This window comes from Triticum dicoccoides, chromosome 4A (genome assembly GCF_002162155.2).
Source record: "Triticum dicoccoides isolate Atlit2015 ecotype Zavitan chromosome 4A, WEW_v2.0, whole genome shotgun sequence".
Taxonomy (NCBI): Eukaryota; Viridiplantae; Streptophyta; class Magnoliopsida; order Poales; family Poaceae; genus Triticum; species Triticum dicoccoides.
Window position 1 is genome coordinate 518,987,599 of NC_041386.1, and position 24,267 is coordinate 519,011,865.

At 44.5% G+C, this 24,267-nt stretch overlaps 1 protein-coding gene across 1 annotated transcript in view; it reads left to right on the plus strand.

The window, feature by feature from the left end:
* The window catches only part of LOC119283596, a 33,096-nt gene extending 23,386 nt beyond the window's left edge, over positions 1-9,710 (plus strand). Inside the window, exon 4 of the mRNA XM_037563075.1 lies at positions 9,331-9,710. Coding sequence (XP_037418972.1) covers positions 9,331-9,710 — 380 coding nt within the window. The remainder of the gene's footprint in view (positions 1-9,330) is intronic.
* The last annotated feature ends 14,557 nt before the right edge of the window (positions 9,711-24,267 follow it).

Below are 24,267 nucleotides of genomic sequence, written 5' to 3' on the forward strand. Positions count from 1 at the left end.
CGGTGTCATCCCTGGATCAGTAATACTTCCACCACACAGTACTCGGAGGATTTATAACAGAGTAGCAATCACACACTTATTACATCGAGTGTCTCAAAAGGGAACTTATTACAATAAGTATGGCTTAAGGCCATCTAATAACGATAACAACGGAAGGCTTGGAAGATAAGTGAGTCCATCAACTCCAACGACATCACTGAGTATAGAACCATGACCTAAAAACTCCTTAATCATCGTCTGAAAAGTCTGCAACATTAACGTTGCAGCCCGAAACGGGTCAGCACATGGAATATGCTGGCAAGGTAACACATAGAGAGTAATGGAATGAAACAACTATACTATATGCATATTTGGCTGGTGGAAAGCTCTATGGTTACAGTTTTGCGTAAAGCCAATTTTCCCTACTTCATAGGAATAAAATTTAATTACTATCATGGTGGTTGTTAAACATTGAGAATGGTTGACAGCATTCTCAATCCCAATTAAGCATCATCATTAAAACCCAACAATATTAATTAAAGTAACATGTTGAGATTCACATGATAATCCAAGTACTAGATACTCAAGATGTCCATAACCGGGGACACGGCTAATCATGATTAGTTTATTACACTCTGCAGAGGTTTACGCACTTTTCCCCACAAGACTCCATCGCCTCCGTTTGGTTTCTCGCACTACATGGTGTTTGAGAAGACGAATGACCGAGGCATAGTCTTTCAGAAGCGCTAGCACCTTACGATCGGGTAGACCGTACCACCTACATCCCCTACATCTGCTAGTCTACCACTGTAAGAGTTCGTACAACTTAGTAAACTATGCTAGAGCCCATAATAGCTTGTGGCTGCACACGGAAGTTTCTAGTATGAATAGTCTCATGATCCCTTTGAGCCTGGGTGGCGGTCCAAAAGAAAACATGCAAGTCCTGGAATACCCAGGTGCCTCAATCCACCCAGATGTGTGTTTAAGTTTCCACCTTAGATAAACCATTAATTAACAATCTCACATCTGTCATGGATTTCACTCACCCAATCCACGTCTACTAGCATAGCATGGCATAATAAGCAAACATAGAAGTAACTCCCAAAGGTTTGATAATAAACAGGTAATAGGTACTACCTCATCTACTTCCCATCCCACAATTTAATTAGATCCTAATCATGCAATGTGTGAGGATTGATCTAATGCAATAAAACTGGGTAGTAGAAAAGGTATGATCAAAGTGTTATTTGCCTTGCTGATGATCCGCGAAACCTAACGATTCGAAGTAACAGGCGGCCCACCCTGGGTATTCTATCGCACACAAACAAACAAGCAGACAATAAGTACTCATCTAATGCACAGGTAAAACTCAAATAAGAGATCTAACCAGAAGGTTCAACTTAAGAACTCCGGTTGGCAAAAAGAATCAAATCGAACGAAGCAACGAAAATCAAATGGCGAAAGAAAACAACTTCGTTCTAGTAATCTGGATCTAGGGCAAATTTTACAGTAACAAAAACTTGTTTAAGTAGGTTAAACGGATAGAGGGTTTTGAGACGAATCCCTAGGCGCTTGAATCGCCTGATTCCGATAAACAAGCAAAAATTTATACTAAAACGAAAATCGGATCAGGAATCGCGATCAGAAAAATCGCGGATTTAATCCGAGAAAAAGAAAAACGATAAACGCCAATTTTTTTTCTCTTTTTTTTCGGCACGGAAATCGAGGCGCGACGAACCTCGGGCGGCAGGATCATCGGCGGCGGCGGCTCCGGCAGCGCATGCGGATCGAGGCGGGGCTGATGGGTTGGGGCGGCTCGGGGCGGCGCTATTTAAAGGCTGCCCCCGGGCGGTGTCCTGCTCGGGTACGGCCCGAAGTCGGTTCGTTTTTTTAATTATTCCGCTCGGAAGAAAAATAAAAAGAAATACTAAATGGACTCCAAAAATTCCGAAATAAATTTTCACGGGCTTCTAAAATCAAGCCGCACAAGGTGAACATTTATTTGGCCCCTAAATGCAATTTTGAAAAACGCACATTTTCCTAAATTAAATAAAACACCGAAAAACTCCGAAATAAATCTTATTTGATTTTATTATTAAATCCTCAATATTTCTTTATTTTGGGAAAGTCATTTTATTCCCTCTCTCATATTTTTGTAATAGAAATAATTGATGATAGAATAAATAAAATCAAATGATCCTATTCTCAAAATTTGAGAGAACTCAAATATGAAAATAACGAAATCCCCAACTCTCTCCGTGGGTCATTGAGTTGCGTAGAATTTCTAGGATCAACCAAAATGCAAAATAAAATATGATATGCATGATGATCTAATGTATAACATTCCAAATTGAAAATTTGGGATGTTACAATCTAGCTACTAGCTATGTACCCGTAGGTCTGAAGTAAACTACTCACACTTCATCGGAGGGGCTTGGATGATGATGTAGAAGCCCTCCGTGATCGATGCCCCCTCCGACGGAGCTTCGGAACAGGCCCCAAGATGAGATCTCGTGGATACATAAAGTTGCGATGGTGGAATTAGGTTTTTGGCTCCGTCCCTGATCGTTTGGGGGTACGTGGATATATATAGGAGGAAGAAGTACGTCGGTGGAGCTTTGAGGGGCCCACGAGGCAGGGGCGCGCCCTAGGGAGGGTGGGGGCGCCCCTACCCTCGTGACCACCTCGTGGCTTCCTTGACGGAGGGTCCAAGTCTCCTGGATCTCATCTGATGAGAAAATCACGTTTCCGAAGGTTTCATTCCGTTTGGACTCCATTTGATATTCCTTTTCTTCGAAACCCTAAAACAGGCAAAAAATAGCAATTCTGGGCTGGGCCTTCGGTTAATAGGTTAGTCCCAAAAATAATATAAAAGTGGAAAATAAAGCCCAATAATGTATAAAACAATAGATAGTATTGCATGGAGCAATCAAAAATTATAGATACGTTGGAGACGTATCAGATGTCATCTCAAGACTCCGAAGGAGAGAGCTATGTCTCACATCTCATTGCTGACCCAAAAACCTATGGGGACCTATCTCCTTGTGGTCGAGCTACGGATGATGAGGAGGATGCTCATTTGAGGAGGATCAATGATTCAAGTTCGTAGGAGGAGGATGTTCCTCTACCTCAACCTGGGGATATGCACGTGAAGTTCAAGAAGTCTAGTTTCCTTAAGAGGGCTAAACTGTCTAACAATCGATCTATTCCTTCTAGTTTTAGGCAGAAAAGCAAAGGAGATTTGTGTGACAAGATCTTGAAGTTGGAATCGGAGGTCGATGATTTAAAGGAGGAGATCGCTCTTCTCAATTACAATATGAAAAAGCTGAAGGCACAATTGTCATCATCATCACCATCTCCTTCACCTCCAAAGAAAGAGACATAAATACATGGGTATGGGCACTCCCCTTGGCAACTGCCAAGCTTGGGGGAGTGCCCCGGTATCGTATCACCATCACACTTCTATCTTTACCATTTTTCTTAGTTCGATCCTTTTTGATTATATCTTGATCTAGTAGAATAAAGTTTAGTATGATCTAGTTTTGATTTTTTGCTTTATGATCCTTTTATGTAATCGAGTCCGTGAGCTATATATAATAAAGATTAGTTTTGAGTCAAGGGCTTGGTTATCTTGCTATGATCTTGAGAAAAAAGGGAGAAAGAGTAAGAAGAAATAAAGAGATCATATTTATCTTATGGAGAGTAATGACTTCACATATAAAGATTATGATGAATAAAAGTTGTTGAGAGTTGACAAACATAGTTTTAGTCATCGTTGCAATTAATAGGAGGTAATAAAGAAAGAGAGGTTTTCACATATAAATATAATATCTTTGACATCTTTTATGATTGTGAGCACTCATTAAAATATGACATGCTAAAAGGTTGATGTTGGACAAGGAAGACAACGTAATGGGTTATGTTTTCTTACATCCTAAATAAATTATATTGTCATGGATCATCCAACATGTTGAGCTTGCCTTTCCCCCTCATGCTAGCCAAATTCTTTGCACCAAGTAGAGATACTACTTGTGCTTCCAAATATCCTTAAACCTAGTTTCGCCATGAGAGTCCACCATATCTACCTATGGATTGAGTAAGATCCTTCAAGTAGGTTGTCATTGTTGCAAGCAATAAAAATTGCTCTCTAAATATGTATGATCTATTAGCGTGGAGAAAATAAGCTTTATACGATCTTGCGATGCGGAAGAAATAAAAGCGACGGACTGCATAATAGAGGTCCATATCACAAGTGGCAATATAAACTGACGTTCTTTTGCATTAAGATTTCGTGCATCCAACCATAAAAACACATGACAACCTCTGCTTCCCTCTGTGAAGGGCCTATCTTTTATTTTTGTCTTACGTCTTATGCAAGAGTCGCGATGATCTTCACCTTTCATTTTTATACTTTATCCTTTGGCAAGCACTGTGTGTTGGAAAGATCTTGATATATATAGCTAGCTGGATGTGGGTTTTCATAAACTATTATTGTTGAAATTACCCTTGAGGTAAAAGGTTGGGAGGCAAAACTATAAGCCCCTATCTTTCTCTGTGTCCGATTAAAGCTTCATACTCATGAGTATTGCGTGAGTGTTAGCAATTGTGAAAGACTAAATGATAGTTGAGTACGCGGACTTGCTGAAAAGCTCTTATATTGACTCTTTCCGATGTTATGATAAATGGCAATTGCTTCAATGACCGAGATCATAGTTTGTTAGTTTTTAATGAAGTTTCTGATTCATGCTTTACATTGTAAATAGATTGTTACTTTAGCATAAGAAATCATATGACTATATATATATAGTGTTACTATTCATCACCCAGGGTGCAGAATAAGTTATTCTTCATTCGAGGTAATTTTACGATCATTTCATAATTAAATTACGTTTCGAATTCAAATAGTTACATTTCTATTGATTCACTACGTAAAATTTGACATAAGAAAATAAAAATATAGGTCATAAGACAATAAAATTTGCAGTTTATGTGTATTTTAGACTATGTTTTTACGTTTGTAATTTTACATAGCATAAAATATTTTTTATGCCGATTATATATTTTCTTACGGTCCCTTTTTGCGTCGAAAATAAGACAAAACTGACGGAACGTAAAATTACGGTGCATTGACGTTAAAATAGAGGGGGGTGAAAAAAAACTATTCCTCACCCAGGGTGACGAATAGCGCGACCCTATATATATATTGTTTTTGTTGTTGTAAGAATGATCATGATGCCCCGATGTCTGTATTTTATTTTATCGACACCTCTATCTCTAAACATGTGGGCATATTTTTCGATATCGGCTTCCGCTTAAGGACAAGCGAGGTCTAAGCTTGGGGGAGTTGATACATCCATTTTTCATCATGCTTTTATATCAATATTTATTGCATTATGGGCTGTCATTGCACATTATGTCACAATACTTATGCCTATTCTCTCTTATTTTACAAGGTTTGCACGAAGAGGGAGAATGCCGGTAGTTGGAATTCTGTGCTGGAAAAGGAGCAAATATTAGAGACCTATTATGCACAACTCCAAAAGTCCTGAAACTCCACAGAAGTCAGTTTTGGAATATATAAAAAATATTGGGCGAAGAAAGCACGAGATGGGGGCCACCCACCATCCACGAGGGTGGGGGGCGCGCCCCTATCTCGTGGGCCCCCTGGCGGGCCTCCAGTGCCCATCTTTTGTTATATGAAGTTTTTTACCCTGGAAAAAATCAGAAGGAAGCTTTCGGGACAAAGCGCCGCCTTCTCGAGGCGGAACCTTGGCCGAGCCAATCTAGGGCTCCGGCGGAGCTGTTCTGCCGAGGAAACATCCCTCCGGGAGGGGGACATCATCACCATTGTCATCACCATCGATCCTCTCATCGGGAGGGGGTCAATCTCCATCAACATCTTCACCAGCACAATCTCATCTCAAACCCTAGTTCATCTCTTGTATCCGATCTTTGTCTCAAAACCTCAGATTGGTACCTGTTGGTTGCTAGTAGTGTTGATTACTCCTTGTAGTTGATGCTTGTTGGTTTATTTGGTGGAAGATCATACTTTCAGATCCTTTATGCATATTAATACCCCTCTGATTATGAACATGAATATGATTTGTGAGTAGTTATGTTTGTTCCTTAGGACATGGGAGAAGTCTTGCTATAAGTAGTCATGTGAATTTGGTATTCGTTCGATATTTTGATGAGATGTATGTTGTCTCTCCTCTAGTGGTGTCATGTGAACGTCGACTACATGAAACTTCACCATTGTTTGGGCCTAGGGGAGGGCATTGGGAAGTAATAAGTAGATGATGGGTTGCTAGAGTGACAAAAGCTTAAACCCTAGTTTATGAGTTGCTTCGTAAGGGGCTGATTTGGATCCACATGTTTCATGCTATGGTTAGCTTTACCTTAATACTTATTTTGTAGTTGCAGATTCTTACAACAGGGGTTAATCATAAGTGGGATGCTTGTCCAAGTAAGGGCAATACCCAAGCACCGGTCCACCCACATATCAAATTATCAAAGTACCGAACGCGAATCATATAAGCGTGATGAAAACTAGCTTGACGATAATTCCCATCTGTCCTCGGGAGAGCTTTGCTTTATATAAGAGTTTGTCTAGGCTTGTCCTTTGCTACAAAAAGGATTGGGCCACCTTGCTGTACCTTGTTTACTTTTATTACTTGTTACCCATTACGAATTACCTTATCACAAAACCACCTGTTATCGATAATTTCAGTGCTTGCAGAGAATACCTTACTAAAAACCGCTTGTCATTTCCTTCCGCTCCTCGTTGGGTTTTACACTCTTACTTATCGGAAGGACTATGATAGATCCCCTATACTTGTGGGTCATCAGGTTTCTACCTCTAGAAATGGTGGTTGACATCACGGTGAGATGCAAACTATGGGCAACGGCTTGACACAAAGGGGTGGTGGTGCAGCGGCGGCGGTCACACATCGCATGTAACTACTGTGCTCGTGGAAAAGTGATGGCCAGAACACTTGAGTGACTTGATGGTGGTGCTACTAGGCACCCGGTCTCGAGCTCCGAAGTGAAAGCCTAGGTGACCCGAGTGAAGGAAATATGCCCTAGAGGCAATGATAAAGTTGTTATTTATATTTCCTTATATCATGATAAATGTTTATTATTCATGCTAGAATTGTATTAACTGGAAACTTAGTACATGTGTGAATACATAGAGAAATAGAGTGTCACTAGTATGCCTCTACTTGAATAGCTCGTTAATCAAAGATGGTTAAGTCTCCTAGCCATGGACAAAGAGTTTTCATTTGATGAACGGGATCACATCATTAGAGAATGATGTGATTGACTTGACCCATCCGTTAGCTTAGCACTTTGATCGTTTAGTTTACTGCTATTGCTTTCTCCATAACTTATACATGTTCCTATGACTATGAGATTATGCAACTCCCAAATACCGGAGGAACACTTAGTGTGCTATCAAATGTCACAACGTAACTGGGTGACTATAAAGATGCTCTAAAGGTGTCTCCGATGGTGCTTGTTGAGCTGGCATAGATCGAGATTAGGATTTGTCACACCGTCTATCGGAGAGGTATCTCTGGGCCCTCTCGGTAATGCACATCACTATAAGCCTTGCAAGCAATGTGACTAATGAGTTAGTTATGGGATGTTGCATTACGAAATGAGTAAAGAGACTTTCCGGTAACGAGATTGAACTAGGTATTGAGATACCGAGGATCGAATCTCGGGCAAGTAATATACCGATGAAAAAGGGAACAACGTACGTTGTTATGCGGTTTGATCGATAAAGATCTTCGTAGAATATGTAAGAACAAATATGAGCATCCAGGTTCCACTATTGGTTATTGACCGGAAGTGAGTCTCGATCATGTCTACATAGTTCTCGAACCCATAGGGTCCGCACGCTTAACGTTCGGTGATGATCGATATTGTGAGTTTATGTGTTTTGATGTACCGAAGGTAGTTCGGAGTCCCGGATGTGATCACGGGCATGACGAGGAGTCTTGAAATGGCCAAGACATAAAGATAGATACATTGGAAGGTTATGTTTGGACATCGGAATGGTTCCAGATGAGTTCGGGCATTTACCGGAGTACTGGGGGGTTACCGGAACCCCCTAGGGAGTCAATGGGCCTTATTGGGCCTTAGTGGGAGAGAGGAGGATGCGGCAAAGGTGGAGGGCGCGCCCCCCAAGCCCAATCCGAATTGGGTTGGGGGCCGGCCCCTGCTACCTCTTGAGCACTGCGTTGGTTTTCCCTTGAAGAGCAAAGGGTGATGCAGCAAAGTAGCATAAGTATTTCCCTCAGTTTTTGAGAACCAAGGTATCAATCCAGTAGGAGACTACACGCAAGTCGCCTCGCACCTACACAAACAAATAAGAACCTTGCAACCAACGCGATAAAGGGGTTGTCAATCCCTTCACGGCCACTTGCAAAAGTGAGATCTGATAGAGATAATAAGATAAATATTTTTGGTATTTTTATGATATAGATTGAAAGTAATGTGACGCCCCAAGACCGGAGCTTCAGATGCCTTCCATGTTTCCGAGTGTTGTTGGGTGATTCGTTTTGGTTCGTTGCATCATGTCATCATGTCATAAGTCTTTTGCATCTCACTAAATAAATTGCAGGGATCTTCAGTCCATTTAAACCAAGGGAATTCACATGGTGATTCTCTTTATAACATATCCTCCCGATATTAGGGAGCTATATTAAATATTCGATTTTCGGAATCACCTTGACACACTTGCAAAATATTTCCCCATGCCTTTGTCCCATGCATCATCTCCTTCTCCTTTCCTTCTATTTCCTGTCTTTTGCTAGTCCCTTTTTCCCCTTCTCTTTTAATGTCCATTCTTTTCCTATAAATTCTAGACCGTGCCAGGACCACCTCCTCCAATTTTCGGATCCTTTGGACTTGTTTTGGTTGGATTCAAAAATGGCTCAAGTTTGAATCTAATTAAAACTTGAATTATTTTTCTATCTCTAAAATATTGCCAAACCATTTTATTATATTTGTGCAAAGTTCCGGCGCTCCAAGAATATTTTATTTTCTAAAATATTCTTTCCCTAACCCTCTCTTTATTTTTCTTCTTCTTCTCTCCATTTGTTTTCCTGTTAAAGCAAATTAGAGATAGAGAGAGAGGCAGCCTGCACTGCTGGCCTCTTAGAACTCCCACAAGTCCAGCCCAACTGGGCCTCCCGCACCGGCCCAACTGAACTCCCACCTAAACCTAGCCCATGTCCCTCGAACCCCTCCTCCTCCTTCGTGCTTCATAGCGCCGCCAGGAGAGCGTTGCACGCGCACGCATCCCGATCCCCATCTCCCTTGATCTCTCTTTCTCGCTCGCAGTTGTCCCTTCCCTCGATCCCATCTCTCCCGTACGCCGCGCCACCTCTCCTCTCGATCTCTTCCTCGCTGCCAGCCCGCGACCTCCGCTGCCCCGCAAGCACCACCAACCTCCGCTGCCGCTCAAGTCCAAGAGCCCCGCGCACCCTGCCTCAGCGCCGCCCTTCTCCATGGATGCTGCCGGTCGAGCTCAAAGCTCCACCCCGGAGCTGCTCCGCCCTGAGGCCCTGGCCTCGACCTCTTGTGCCTCCTCCTCCCTTCTGCCGGAACCCAAGTCCAGCGCCTCCCCATGCCAGCGCGACCCCATGCACCATCGCCGAACCTCGCCGTCCTTCTGCACATCATCACCGGCCCGCTTCACCTTGTTTCTGCCCTGCCGGTGAGTCCCTGCTCCAACTCGACCCTGCCGTCCGTCGCGCCACCGGCAACCAGCTCCTCGGAGTAGAGCTCTTCCTCCACCTCCTCGTCGTCCTTTGTCGCCGGTGCTCCAAGCCCCGATGACCTGGAGGTCCCTTCTCGCCAGCCCCCTACTTCGAGCAGCCGTTCCTCGACCGCTGCACACGACCCTGCGTTTGACTCCGGGAGCACTTTTCGGGTCTTCCCCCAACGTCCTGTCTTCTTTTTGGATCACGCCAAGATCAGGGCCCTAGTACCACGACGACCGACGCAAGTTCCACTACCGCCGGTGTGCATTTTGACAAGTCCGACTACGACATGAACGTCTACACGAAGACCCTCGAAGATTTTGGATTCGACAAGTCCGATGACGCTCTTGTACAACTACGTTGCCAAGTCCGGGACCGGCAAGACCGACGACGCGGAAACGCCAAGTACCCCTACACGCGAAGACGCCTAAGACCATTTCAGGATTCATCAAGTACCGCTACCGATGACTTGAACCCCTACGAAAACGTCTTCCACTACCGTTGCCGAGATTGCAAGTACCTCTACCGACGACCTCGGAGTGCGAACGACGACCTTCATCGAAGACCCGTGTAACGCATGTGTCAAGTACCTCTACGGAAGACCTGAACGCCTACGGACGTGTACGACTACCGTTGCCCGAAGAACCGTGATTCACAAGCGTCATGAATGACTACCGTTGAACGTGGATTCGTCAAGTTCCTCGATCACCATGTACCACTACCGCTTCGCAAACAAAAACGACTACTTCCTCACTGAGATGTGTACCACTACTTCCACTACCGCCACGATAACGTCTACTTCCACTACTTCCTCTACACCGACTTGATCCGTTCCGATAATGCACGCTTCAAAGGTATAACCACCCAGACGACGCCCGTGAACGAATGTTGGGTGTTGTATGAAATGCTCGCGTTTGCACCATGCCCGACGTGTTTCTTACATGTTCCCCATCGCCATGCCATCGTCTCGTGGGACACCCGAAATCCGAGAGCGCCCCACCATCTTTTGCACGCATCCGCACTTCTCCTTTGCATCGGTATCTCAATTGAGTTACCGGAACCGGAACGCTGCAGTGGCACTGTTTTCGTTATCGTTGCCGTGGCACCCCTTTTTCTTTCCACCACGGTGACAAATGCTTCATAATGCTCTTGTCAACTTTTAATAAAAAATTGCATAAACTTGTTCATGTCATTCGCATCATGATAATAACATTTAAATGTTTAAAATTGTTGTTGCACCAAATTGATAATTTGCATATGGGGATTTACCGGATTTGTTGTTTGTTATTTCCGGCCTCATTTAAACTTGCCTAAATAGATAATTTCTTATGTTTCCCCTCTTGCCATGTTTAACAACATTTAATATTGTTGAGTACCTAAACGAAAGAGAACTAAATAATTGATGTGGTGTTCCATCAATATGCAACTCGTTGCATATTGAGCTCCACTTAACTTGTAGTTTTGTTTGTGCCCTTTGCCATGCCATGCATATTTAAACCGGACATGCATCATACTTGCTTGTGCATCATGCCATGATTATGTGACGGTTGATTACCATGTTGTTTGCTTCTTTCCGGTGTGCTTCTTTGGGTTAGTTCCGATAACGTCGCGTTTGTGAGGATCTGTTCGACTACGTCTGTTTTTCTTCTTCATGGACTCATTCTTCTTCCTTGCGGGATTTCAGGCAAGCTGACCATACCCTCGAAATCACTTCTATCTTTGCTTGCTAGTTGCCCGCTCTTTTGCTATGCCTATGCCGCATTACCTACCACTTGCTTATCATGCCACCCATATTATCGAGCCAAGCCTCTAACCCACCTTGTCCTAGCAAACCGTTGTTTGGCTATGTTACCACTTTGCTCAGCCCCTCTTATAGCGTTGTTAGTTGCAGGTGAAGATTGGAGTTTGTTCCTTGTTGGAACATGGATATTTTGTTGGGATATCACAATATTTCTTATTTAATTAATGCACATATATACTTGGTAAAGGGTGGAAGGCTCAGCCTTATGCTTGTTGTTTTTTCCACTCTTGCCGCCCTAGTTTCCGTCATATCGGTGTTATGTTCTCGGATTTTGCGTTCCTTACACAGTTGGGTTATAATGGGAACCCCTAGACAGTTCGCCTTGAATAAAACTCCTCCAGCAAGGCCCAACCTTGGTTTTACCATTTGCACTAACAACCTACCACCTTCCCTTGGGTTCTGCAGACTCAAGGGTCATCTTTATTTTAACACCCCCGGGCCAGTGCTTCTCTAAGTGTTGGTCTGAAACGGGCAGCCTGCGGGGCCACCTCGGGAAAACTCGAGGGCTGGTTTTACTTGTAGCTTGACCTATCCGGTGTGCCCTGAGAACGAGATATGTGCAGCTCCTATCGGGATTTGTCGGCACATTCGGGCGGCTTTGCTGGACTTGTTTTACCATTGTCGAGGATGTCTTGTAACTTGGATGCCGAGTCTGATCGGATTGTCTTGGGAGAAGGAATATCCTTCGTTGACCATGAGAGGTTGTGATGGGCTAAGTTGGGACACCCCTGCAGGGATTTGAACTTTCGAAAGCTGTGCCCGCGGTTATGGGCAGATGTGAATTTGTTAATGTCCAGTTGTAGAAAACCTGAAGTTGAACTTAATTAAAATGCACCAACCGTGTGTGTAACCATGACGGTCTCTTCTCGGCGGAGTCCGGGAAGTGAACACGGTGTTGGAGTTATGCTTGACGTAGGTTATTCTAGGATCACTTCTTGATCATAGTATCTCGACCGTGCTTTTGCCTTCTCTTCTCGCTCTCATTTGCGAATGTTAGCCACCAAATATGCTAGTCGCTTGCTGCAGCTCCACCTCATACCTTTTACCCTACCTATAAGCTTAAATAGTCTTGATCGCGAGGGTGTGAGATTGCTGAGTCCCTGTGACTCATAGATACTTCCAAAACTAGCTTGCAAGTGCCGATGATACCGTGCAGGTGACGCAACCGAGCTCAAGGAGGAGCTCGATGAAGATCGTGTTCGTTATGTTGTTCCGTTTCCAGTTGATCAGTAGTGGAGCCTGAAAGTGCATTATATCGACTAGAGGGGGGGTGAATAGGCGATTTTTATGAAAGTCTTCAAAACGTGGAAGTTATGAAGACAAACAGTAGAGATATGCCTATCACTATGCAGCGGAAGTTAGATTACACTAGGCAAGCCGTGGTCAAGTATTCAATAGAGTGAAAGCACAATGACAAGTAGCTGCAGTGTAATAAGGATCAGGTAGGAAGAAGTTATGAAGCCAATCAAGTCATACAGTTACGTTGTGAAGACAAAAGATATAGCAAGCATGCAATGGCTTCACAATGAGTAACAGTAAGTAAAAAGAAGTGAAGATGAAACCAGTGACTCGTTGAAGACAATGATGTGTTGGACCAGTTCCAGTTGCTGTGACAACTGTACGTCTGGTTGGAGCGGCTAGGTATTTAAACCTTAGGATACACAGTCCCGGACACCCAGTCCTGAACACGCAGCTCAGGACACCAAGTCCTCACCGTATTCTCCTTGAGCTAAGGTCACATAGTCCTCGCCAATCACTCTGGTAAGTCTTCAAGGTAGACTCCCAAACCTTCACAGACTTCGTTCACTGGCAATCCACAATGTCTCTTGGATGCTCTGAACGCGACGCCTAACCGTCTGGAGGATGCACAGTCCTCAAGTGTAATAAGTCTTCAGATCACACAGACAAGAAGACTTAAGTGATGCCCAATTTACTCTGGCTCTAGGTGGTTAGGGCTTTCTCCTCGCTAGGAATAGTCTCTCAAAGGCTTCGAGGTGGGTTGCTCTCAAACGACAAAAGCCGTGCACTGAAATCTGAGCAGCCAACCATGTATGGTTGTAGGGGGTGGGCTATTTATAGCCACTTGGCAACCCGACCTGATTTGTCCGAAATGACCCTGGGTCACTAAGGAACTGACACGTGTCTCAACGGTCAGATTTCAAACTCTCATGGCAACTTTACTTGGGCTACAAGCAAAGCTGACTTGTCTGGCTCTGGACAAGATTCGCTCTCATTGTCTTCACTCGAAGACATAGGTTTTTGGTTTAGGCATCACTTCAGTCATTCTGACTGGTTCTCCTGGACCCCACTTAACAGTACGATGGTTCCTATGACTCAACACAAAAGAAAAAGAACTACGAAAGATCTAAGTCTTCGAGCTCCATTGGCTTCATAACGTGTCTTCTTTTGTCATAGTCTTCAATGTGAATATCTTCATATACCACCTTTGACTTCAATGTCTTCATACATTTTTAGGGGTCATCTCTGGTAGTAAAACTGAATCAATGAGGGACTTCTACCTGTGTTATCCTACAATTCTCACAAACACATTAGTCCCTCAACTAGGTTTGTCGTCAATACTCCAAAACCAACTAGGGGTGGCACTAGATGCACTTACAATCTCCCCCTTTTTGGTGATTGATGACAAACTAGTTGAAGTTTTCAACAGGGAATATAGTCTGTGAAATTGTAAAGGATAAGGAATTGTCTTCATAAGTTGCAAGAGCTCCCCCTGAAGATGTGCATATAAGTTAATTTGCTTTTGGAATGCAAATGCACATGGTAGGTTGTACTTGTGGAGATCCACTTCAGCTTATGATGACAATCCACTATGCATGTGAAAGTATATGAAGATAATGACATGCATAATGGAAAATGGACATCTGCAGAATGAGATAAGTGCGGAATTTATCGTCGCACATGCAGAATTTATCTTCGCATAACAGGGTGGCAAACAAGTAGCAGACGACCATCTGGTTTAAGTGTTACAACTCGTAAGAACCAAATGTAGCAAAAAAACAAGAGTTGTAAGCACGAAGCAAAATATAAGGCACCCGCCCATATGAACCCGCTTGAAGACTATCAATCTCATATGCTTCTCCCCCTTTTGTCAGTAATGACCAAAAAGGTTTGAAGACATAGAGCCTCTACTCGTTCCCTTGAGGAGTAGATGAAGTAGCAGGGTTGTTGGCGTTGTTTGGCGGTGCAGAAGAGCTTGGAGGTGCTGAAGCAGGTGGTGGTGAGGTAGCATCGTCTTCTTCATCAATGATTCTGGCAGTGACTGTGGCAGCAGAGGAAGAAAACTCAGAGTCTTCAAGAGATGGAGTGCTTCGCATCACAGCCCTTCTAGGAGGTGTGGTGTCAAACTTGAATCGCTCAGTGAAGCCATCCTCTTCAAGTTCAGCTTCAATACATATCATTGATAGCCCTTTCCATGTACGACGACAGGTTTCATGGGTAACGAAAGCATTCTTGGTGGCAAGATTTCGGATACGATTTACATCCACCAAGAGGCTTTTCATCTGTCTCTTCAACCAGTCATGATGCGTATCCTGCTTTTGATGAAGGGCCACAAGAAGCTCTCGGTCGTTGAGAACACGAGTGCGCTTCTTGGGTCTTGAAGCAGTGGCACTGTCAGTGGCTTTAGTTGAAGCAGGGTGTGGTGCACGTGTAGTGCCAGCCAAAGGATACACCCTGGAGATGGCTTCAACACCTTCAACGTTTTGAGTGAAGCTCTGGTGTTCTGCATTCTGAAGACTCAAAGGTTGCTTGGCAGGCTCAGGATATATAGCTTCAGCAGAGGTATCCACATCTGGCAAGAAGATCCGATGGTTGCGGGCTGATGGATGATATGAGATTGCAGAGTGAAGCTTGATCAGTCTCATTACCCAAGGAGCATAGAACTTCATACCAAGTAAATCTGAGCCTGATGCAGCAAGTTGGCGTATGAAGAAGTCCTGTGCGTTGAAGCATTTGCCATGAAGGATACAAAATATCAGAGTCTTCATTGCACCCTCGATCTTGGCATTTGGAGAGTGCCCTTTGATAGGCCAGAGACTCCGCCGGATAATGTGATAGATGGTTCTGGGCAGGTACTCAAGTCTTCAACGAAGAACTCTATTGGATAAGGAGCATCGTGGGGCAATGGCTTCATCATGGAGAGCATCTGACTCATATTCAGTTCAGGCCTCTGGAATATGCTCTCAAGAGCTTCAGTGTGTAGTGGACAACCTTCCTCGAAGAATTCACCAGGAGTGGGCAGGCCGGTGAGCTCAATGATATCATATGCATTGGCTTCGTGATGGACATTGCTGGTCATCCACTCCAGGGCCCAAGTCTTCGGATCTCTGTTGTATCCTTTGATGTGGAGGGTGGCATAGAATTGCAGCAGAAGCTCTTCATTCCAGTGCTCTTCATCAGTTACAAACTGCAGCAGACCCACTTGCTTGAAGCAATCCAACACTTCCTCTAAACAGGGCAGACCAGCAATGGCTTCAACATCAAGGCGCTTGTGCGGGAAGATGCGATCTTGGTTGTATAGGATGCATGAATAGTAGCTGCGCTGAGGATAGCTCCAGAACCTATCTGATGAAATCCTTTCCCTTGAATAGGGGTTCTTGGAGCTATTGAAGAACGTATTATCTACCTTGAAGCTATTGATGTTAAAGGAGCCAGGTGCTGATGCAGGACCTGGGAACCTCGGCAGCCTTGGGACTGGCTTCTGGACATGAGGCATGTGCTCAACATGGTAATCAAATTGATGACCTGCAGCAGACTCAGGAACAGAAGTGTTTGGATCAGTAGCTTCGCTGTCTTCTGAAGCTTTTGGTGGGGAGGGCTCCACATTGGCTTTAGTGTTGGTTGTGGCAGCCTCAATATTTTCAGCCTCCGCTTGACTAGCTGGAGGGTCGGTCACAAGCACGTTCTCTTGGAGAACTGCTTCTTGGTGGAGCAGAGGAGTGGGCTCTTGTGGTACTTCTTCTGCGGCTGATGCAGCCGGAATGTCTTCAGCATAGACTTGAGGCCTTGGACCATTGCGAAGCCTGCGGAACGCAGATGACGCCTTTGGGGTTGGAGTGGGCTGGGCCTCATAGTCTTCTTCCTCTTGAGGGCGATCCGCCCATGACGCATCTTGTGCAATTGGCGTCAGAGGACGACCAATGCTGATGATTTCGCTGTGTTCATACTGATAAGGGCTACATCATCTTGTACATTGTCCTGATGATCAATGTCTTCAGCAGCGATGGGGTCGGCTGCTGGTATGTCTTCAGCTTCAGGAGCCTCTGTGGAAGCAGGCTCATGAACTGTCAGTTGTCGTTCTGCGTCAGGGTGAACGACAGAAAGGGGTTCAACCATCAAGGGCTCTGTGGGAGCAGCCCGAGCTTTCTTGATCTTTCGCTTCTTCTGAGTGGGGGCAGAAGGAGAGGCTTCAGAGTGTTTCCGCTTCCTGGCTTCAGCCTCTGCAGTTCGCGTCTTCTTGAGCTCTAAAGCGGTTGACTGGCTCTTTGGCTTCGAGCCAGTCGTTGCAGTTGGGAAGACAATTGAAACTGCTTCTTGCCTTGGGGCCTCTGGTTCGGCCATAGCAGGCTTCTTCTTCTTCTTCGCGGCCATCCTGGGGTCGATGCTGGGACGCCCAAGTGCCTTGCGCTTCTCGGCCTCATTGTCGGCCTACACACATCTGTCTGCCAGAGTCTTCATTCACTCCCGCGAACCTTGAGCTTCTGCATGCTTCTTCAGAAAGTTTTCCTTTAGTTCGTGCAACATGATCTTGAAGCTCTTTACTTCTTGCATGCTGAGCTTGGCCATATGCTTCTTGAACTGAGCCTTTTCATGATCAATTTTCTGCTTCAGTTCAACAATGCGTTGGGCAATTGCAAGTTCTGAAGCAATAGCGCCTTGGAAGGCGACGCTGAGGCCAATGGGCAGCTGCAGATCTTCAAAGCTGATGTTTGGTGAGGCAAACCATTCGTTGATGAAGTTGTGGATGATGGCGACATCAAAGAGAGGCAAATTGTTGAAGATTTCAGCTTCTTCTTTGCTCTTGATGAGCTGCTCGAGAGTGTCATCTCCAAGATCTTCATCACTTGACAGATCAATGGCTTCGCTGCGCAGAATGGCAGCAGCTGTGAGCTCCTTGCCGGTGTGTGGCTGAGGCATCTTGGCCTTTTGGGGCTTGGAGACACGGGAGACGTCTTCAGACTGCACAATGTCTTCAGGAGGTGCAGTTGCCAATGGCTTCGCCCTTGAGATTTTTGGCGAAGGGGCCGGCTTTGAAGCTTTTGGCTTCTTCGACTGATTTGGCTTCGGTACAACAGGAGCTTCATCAGACTCAGAGTCAGCTGGAGGGTCATTCACGGCAGTCCCTTGGACTAAGATGCGGGTGATGAGGCCCTCAAGGTTGGCATACGGACCGATGATATTGGGTTCTGCGTCGCGTGTGCCATCTGCCCTTGGTGCGGAGGGACCAGGGTTGAAGTCTAACCCCAACTTCTTCTTGTTCTGCTTCGCTGAGTTCTGGGAAAACTGGAAGTTGCGCTTGAATAGATTGTCGTCACGACACCAGAGTAGTGACGACGGATGTGCTTCAGCAGGCTGTGGTCCTTGGACCATGCATGGGTAGAAGCCTTGAGCAATGGCTTCATCTCTGGTCCTGGGTACAAGGTTCTTGAATAAGATGTCTCCCCACGGTCTTTTGATGGCACTCTTCTCAGCATACTCTTGGGTTGTGAAGCGGTACTTGAACCATTGTTCTGCCCAATAGCGTCAAATCCATTGGATTCGGGTCTTGCACTGACCATAATTCTCTTTAGGATCCGTTTTATACATTTCTGCCAGTTCATCAGGCAGATCTTTGGATGTTCCTCCACGTTGCTGTCTGCCCTCCTTCCTTGCTGCTGTTTCTGAAGCCATAAACTTTAACTTGAAAGGCTTCAAGACGTTCAAAGGCTTCAAAGGCTTTTTCTTGCTGGACCAACAGGAACTGGCTTCAGGAGAATTTATGTGATGCTGTAAGAATTCTGCAAATGAATGCAGACTATGAGAACCAAAGGATTCTCCCACGGACATGTACCTATGACAGCATTAAGGTGAGAGGGAAGGGGAAGAGGTCATATGCATTCTTAGAAGATTTTGAAGATAAATCAGTTTAGAAGACATTGACCTAATCGTGCGAAGACATTCACTCATAGAAAAGAAGTTGGTTCCAGATTTGTACGAACCCACAGATCAGTACAAGTGAGGAATCTAACTACTTCATGAAGCACAAGTGAATATACTAGGCATGTTATGAGATGCAGATTGAAAGATCTAACTTGTGTGAAGAGAAACTTCTTATGGTAGAAAGTGACAGAACCATGAGATCAACAGGGGCTGTAAAAAGAAGTTTTATTTACCACACTTGGAATTGCTAGACGGAGTGGGAGATGATGCCGAGCAGTTCAATCCTCCGTGCCCTAACTTGGCGACGGAAGACACCTACGGCGACGGCGGAGAGGACGATGTCCGCGATCGGCGTGAAGACGGCGTCGGAGAGGTTGCGGCAGCGAAGCGCTTCGTCACCGGCGTTGTCGAAAGCTAGCGGTGGCGCTAGGGTTCGTGCGAGGGTGGAAGAAGGAGATAATGACCGTGGTAAGTGTGAATTTATAGGCGCAGGGGCGGCACTGCGCTATTACTCAGGTGCCCCTGGCGATTCGCATCTGAGTAGTACGTGGCCATCATGCGGTATTTTGGGGGCAGTTCCACATCCCACGAACGCCTGGATTGTTGGGCGGTCGTTCCTACTTCTCCGGATTTCTTGTGGATGAATGAGCATTGAAAATGGTTTTAAAGGTTGTCTCTGTGTCTTCTGCTGACAAGGACGCAGAGAAGACATTCGACAGTTTCAATAGAATGCATATGACTTGGAGAGATAGAGTTTGAGATAGAGAGCATAGAGAGATTAGGGTCCGATCACATTCACTTAGTTCAAAAGATTCAACCAAGAAGACATAGCTATAAGTGAATGTTGTAGAGGACAGAACACTAGTATATATATATCTATATAATCAACGTAGTGAAGATAATCATGAATATATGTTGAGTTCGAAGCCAAACCAAATGTGAAGACATTGCAAGGTAACGCCAAGAGTGAAACACTTCAAAATAGAACGTTTGGTGGTGGCATTACCCACCGTATAGGAAGTATTAGACCCAGACACGGCGCACAATTATCATGGCGCTCTGAAGTCAATTTCCACATTAATGTATTCACACTTAGAATGTATGTCTTCATTGATTGAAGAGATACTTCACTTTGTGTGTTGCACATCTAAGTCATCAATATGCACAAGGGTTAGGATGTGTGCCTGATCACAGGACATTTGAGGATTCCAGGATATTTAGCTCACACCGTAACTTGCAAAACCTCTTCTCATCCAAGGGCTTGGTGAAGATATCTGCCAATTGCTCTTCTGTGTTGACGTGTATGATATCAATGTCTTCCTTCACAACATGATCTCTGAGAAAGTGATGACGAATTTCAATGTGCTTTGTCTTCGAGTGCTGAACTGGGTTGTTGGCAATCTTGATGGCGCTTTTGTTGTCGCAGTAAAGTGGCACTTGCTTCAGATGAATGCCATAGTCCTTGAGTGTTTGCTTCATCCACAGAAGCTGAGCGCAGCAAGATCCAGCAGCAATGTATTCAGATTCAGCAGTGGAGAGAGATACACAGTTCTGCTTCTTTGAAGACCAACATACAAGTGATCGTCCCAGAAAGTGACATGTGCCTGATGTAGACTTGCGATCAACTTTGTCACTAGCATAATCAGCATCCGAGAATCCAACCAAATCAAACTCTGAGCCCTTTGGATACCATAATCCTAGAGTTGGGGTGTGAGCCAAATATCGAAGAATTCGCTTCACAGCTAAGTGATGTGACTCCTTTGGTGCCGCTTGAAATCGAGCACACATGCAAACACTAAGCATAATATCTGGCCTAGATGCACATAGATAAAGTAAAGAACCAATCATGGAGCGGTATACCTTTTGATCGAACTCTTTACCATTATCGTCAGGACCCAGATGATGTTTGGCTGGCATTGGTGTTGTGAAGCCTTTGCAGTCTTGCATACCGAACTTCTTCAGGCAATCTTTGAGATACTTCTCTTGAGATATGAAGATGCCATTGCGTTGTTGTCGTATTTGAAGACCAAGGAAGAACTTCAGCTCCCCCATCATGGACATCTGATATTGCTCTTGCATCATATATCCAAACTCTTCACTGTACTTCTGATTGGTGCAGCCGAAGATAATGTCATTCACATATATTTGGCACACAAACAGTTCACCATCATATGTCTTCGTGAAAAGAGTGGGATCTAGGGAACCAGGTATGAAGCCTTTGCTCTTCAAGAAGTATTTGAGTGTGTCATACCAGGCCCTAGGGGCTTGTTTGAGGCCATACAGTGCCTTGTTGAGCTTGTATACCATGTCAGGATGTTTTGGATTTTCAAAGCCAGGCGGTTGTGCAACATACACTTCTTCTTCAATCTTTCCATTGAGAAAGGCACTCTTCACATCCATTTGATATAGAAGTATGTTATGATGATTTGCATAGGCCAGCAGTATGCGTATGGCTTCAAGCCTAGCCATAGGAGCAAATGTTTCATCAAAGTCAATGCCTTCCGCTTGAGTATATCCTTGAGCAACGAGACGAGCTTTGTTTCTGACAACTTGACCATGCTCATCTTGCTTGTTGCAGTATATCCATTTGGTGCCTATTATGTTGTGCTTCCGTGGATCAGGACGCTTAACCAGTTCCCATACATTATTCAGCTCAAACTATTGAAGCTCTTCTTGCATAGCTTGAATCCATTCAGGTTCCATGAAGGCTTCTTCAACTTTCTTGGGTTCTGATATTGAGACAAATGCGAAGTGCCCACAGAAATTTTCTAGCTGAGTTGCCCTTGAACGAGTGAGTGGACCAGGTGCATTGATGCTATCAATTATTCTTTCAATCCGCACTTCATTGGCAACGCGAGGATGTACAGGGCGAAGACTTTGCTCTTGCTGATCTGTGTTGTTGTTGGGAGGAATGTCTTCAGGCTGAGCATTGTCCTCATGTTGATTAGGTGCTGAGATGATAAGTTCTTCTTCAGGATGAGCTTCAGAAGGTATAATGTCTCCAGTTCCCATATGCTTGATTGACTCACTAGCTGGAACTTCATCTAGCACATTTGGCAGTTGCTCTCTTTGTGAACCATTAGTCTCATCGAACCGCACATCCACTGTTTCAACCACTTTGTAGTGAAAGAGATTGAAGACTCTGTAGGAGTGCGAATCCTTTCCATATCCAAGCATAAAACCCTCATGTGCTTTTGGTGCAAACTTTGAGGTGTAGTGTGGGTCCTTGATCCAGCACCTTGCGCCAAATACTCTGAAGTAACTGACATTTGGCTTCTTGCCAATTAGGAGTTCATAAGATGTCTTGTTCAGAAGCTTGTGAAGATACACACGATTGATTGTATGGCATGCAGTGTCAATGGCTTCAGTCCAAAATTTTCTTGGAGTCTTGTATTCATCTAACATCGTTCTGGCCATCTCAATGAGTGTTCTGTTCTTGTGTTCGACGACGCCATTCTGCTGTGGCGTGTACGGAGCTGAGAATTCATGTGTGATGCCCAAGGTATCAAGATATGTATCTAGGCCAGTGTTATTGAATTCAGTGCCATTGTCACTTCTGATGTGCTTTATCTTGGCGCCGTAATTGTTCATAGCTCGATTGGCGAAGCGTCTGAAGACATCCTGCACTTCAGTCTTGTAAAGGATTATGTGTACCCAAGTATATCTAGAGTAATCATCAAAAATGATGAAGCCATAGAGGCAAGCAGTAGTAGTAAAAGTTGAGTAGTGAGTGGGACCAAAAAGATCCATGTGAAGCAGTTCGAAGGGTCGAGTAGTGGTCATGATTGTCTTCGAGGGATGTTTTGCCCTCGTCATCTTCCCTGCTTCACAGGCACCGCATAAGTGATCTTTCTTGAACTTGACGCCCTCGATGCCTATGACATGTTTCTTCTTCGCAAGGGTGTGGAGGTTCCTCATGCCAGCATGCCCAAGCCTCTGATGCCAGAGCCAGCATTCTGAAGCTTTTGCAAGAAGACATACTGCAAGTTGTGGCCCTGCTGAGAAATCTACCACATACAAATCATCTTTCCAATACCCTTCAAACACTAGAGACTTGTCAGATTCCATTAGTACAAGGCAACGAAATTTTCCAAATATTAAGACCATGTTCAAATCGTAAAGCATTGAGACAGACATTAAGTTGAAACCAAGGGATTCAACAAGCATGACTTTATCCATGTGTTGATCCTTTGAGATTGCAACTCTACCTAGACCCAATACCTTACTTTTACCAGTGTCAGCAAATGTGATGTGGCTCTTGTCGCATGGACGTAAGGTTGAGTCCATAAGAAGGCTTCTTTTGCCAGTCATGTGATTTGTACACCCACTGTCAATAATCCATTCTGAAGACTTTGAAGACGCTGGTGTCGTACCCTATAGTGCAGTTAGGGGGATAGGCTTCACGAAGAGAATTGTGAAGCAAAAACATTTGACGAACCAGTGGGTTATGAAAACTTAGATCCAGATTAGGACTAATAGGGAGAGTAGCATGCGATTCAAGAACAAAGTACATAATGATGCCATTCAGGCATTTTATCTTGCGCCCTACAAGATTTTTAAGGTCCCCAGCAATAGCGTCAGAAGATTTTGGTTTTCTGCTGGAGACCTTTCCCTGCAAAAGAGAGTTAAGCCTTCTTAACCACCCACATCTTCAAGGGTGGCTTAGAAGCAATAAGTCTAAGTGCAGCATCTGAGAATTTTGGCTTTGTAGCCTTAGCAAACAGTCTTGCAGGTGGACAATAGTACTCATAAGAATAAGCAGAATAATTTTTGGTCATATGAACGTGACGGTTTGATGAACCGCTCTCATATTCATATGCGTGAGTATGGTTTCCCTGCAAAACATTTGCGTTAGTGTGACTCAGGTGAGTCCTCTGTTTGCATGAAGCCTTTGGACCGTATGAAGCCTTTGATCTGAGGTTTGTCTTCTTCAAGTGAGGTGTCATGAAGACATTCACAGGAAGATTTTCCAGACACTTTTTCGGAACCCAGATCTTCTTCATAGGCGGTCCATTCCTGCAGTTAGTACCAATGTACCTGGCAAACACTTCACCATTCTGATTCTTAAACAGTATATAGTTTGCATCAAAGGATTCATCAATGATAATGGGGTTAGCACAAGTGAAGCCAGATAAATTGGATGGATCTGCTGAAGGTTCCTTTGCAGCAACCCACTTGGTTTTGGGGTACTGCTCAGGTTTCCAGTAAGAGCCATCTGCATTTATTTTCCTTACGAACCCAACACCCTCTTTCCTAGGGTTTCGGTTCAGAATCTGCTTCTTGAGGACATCACATAATGTCTGATGTCCTTTAAGACTTTTATACATCCCTGTTTCAAGCAATGTCTTCAACCTAGCATTCTCATCAGCAATAGCAGTGGTATCCTCAGTAGAGGGGTTAGTTACCACATCAACAGTTGAAGATATTGCAACAGCAGTATCAGTGGAACATTCAGCAACAGAAGTAGCATTATCACGCTCAATGCATTTAAGACATGGTGGTTCAAATCCTTCCTGGGCGGAACTGATCTGTTCGGCGCGAAGTGACTCGTTTTCC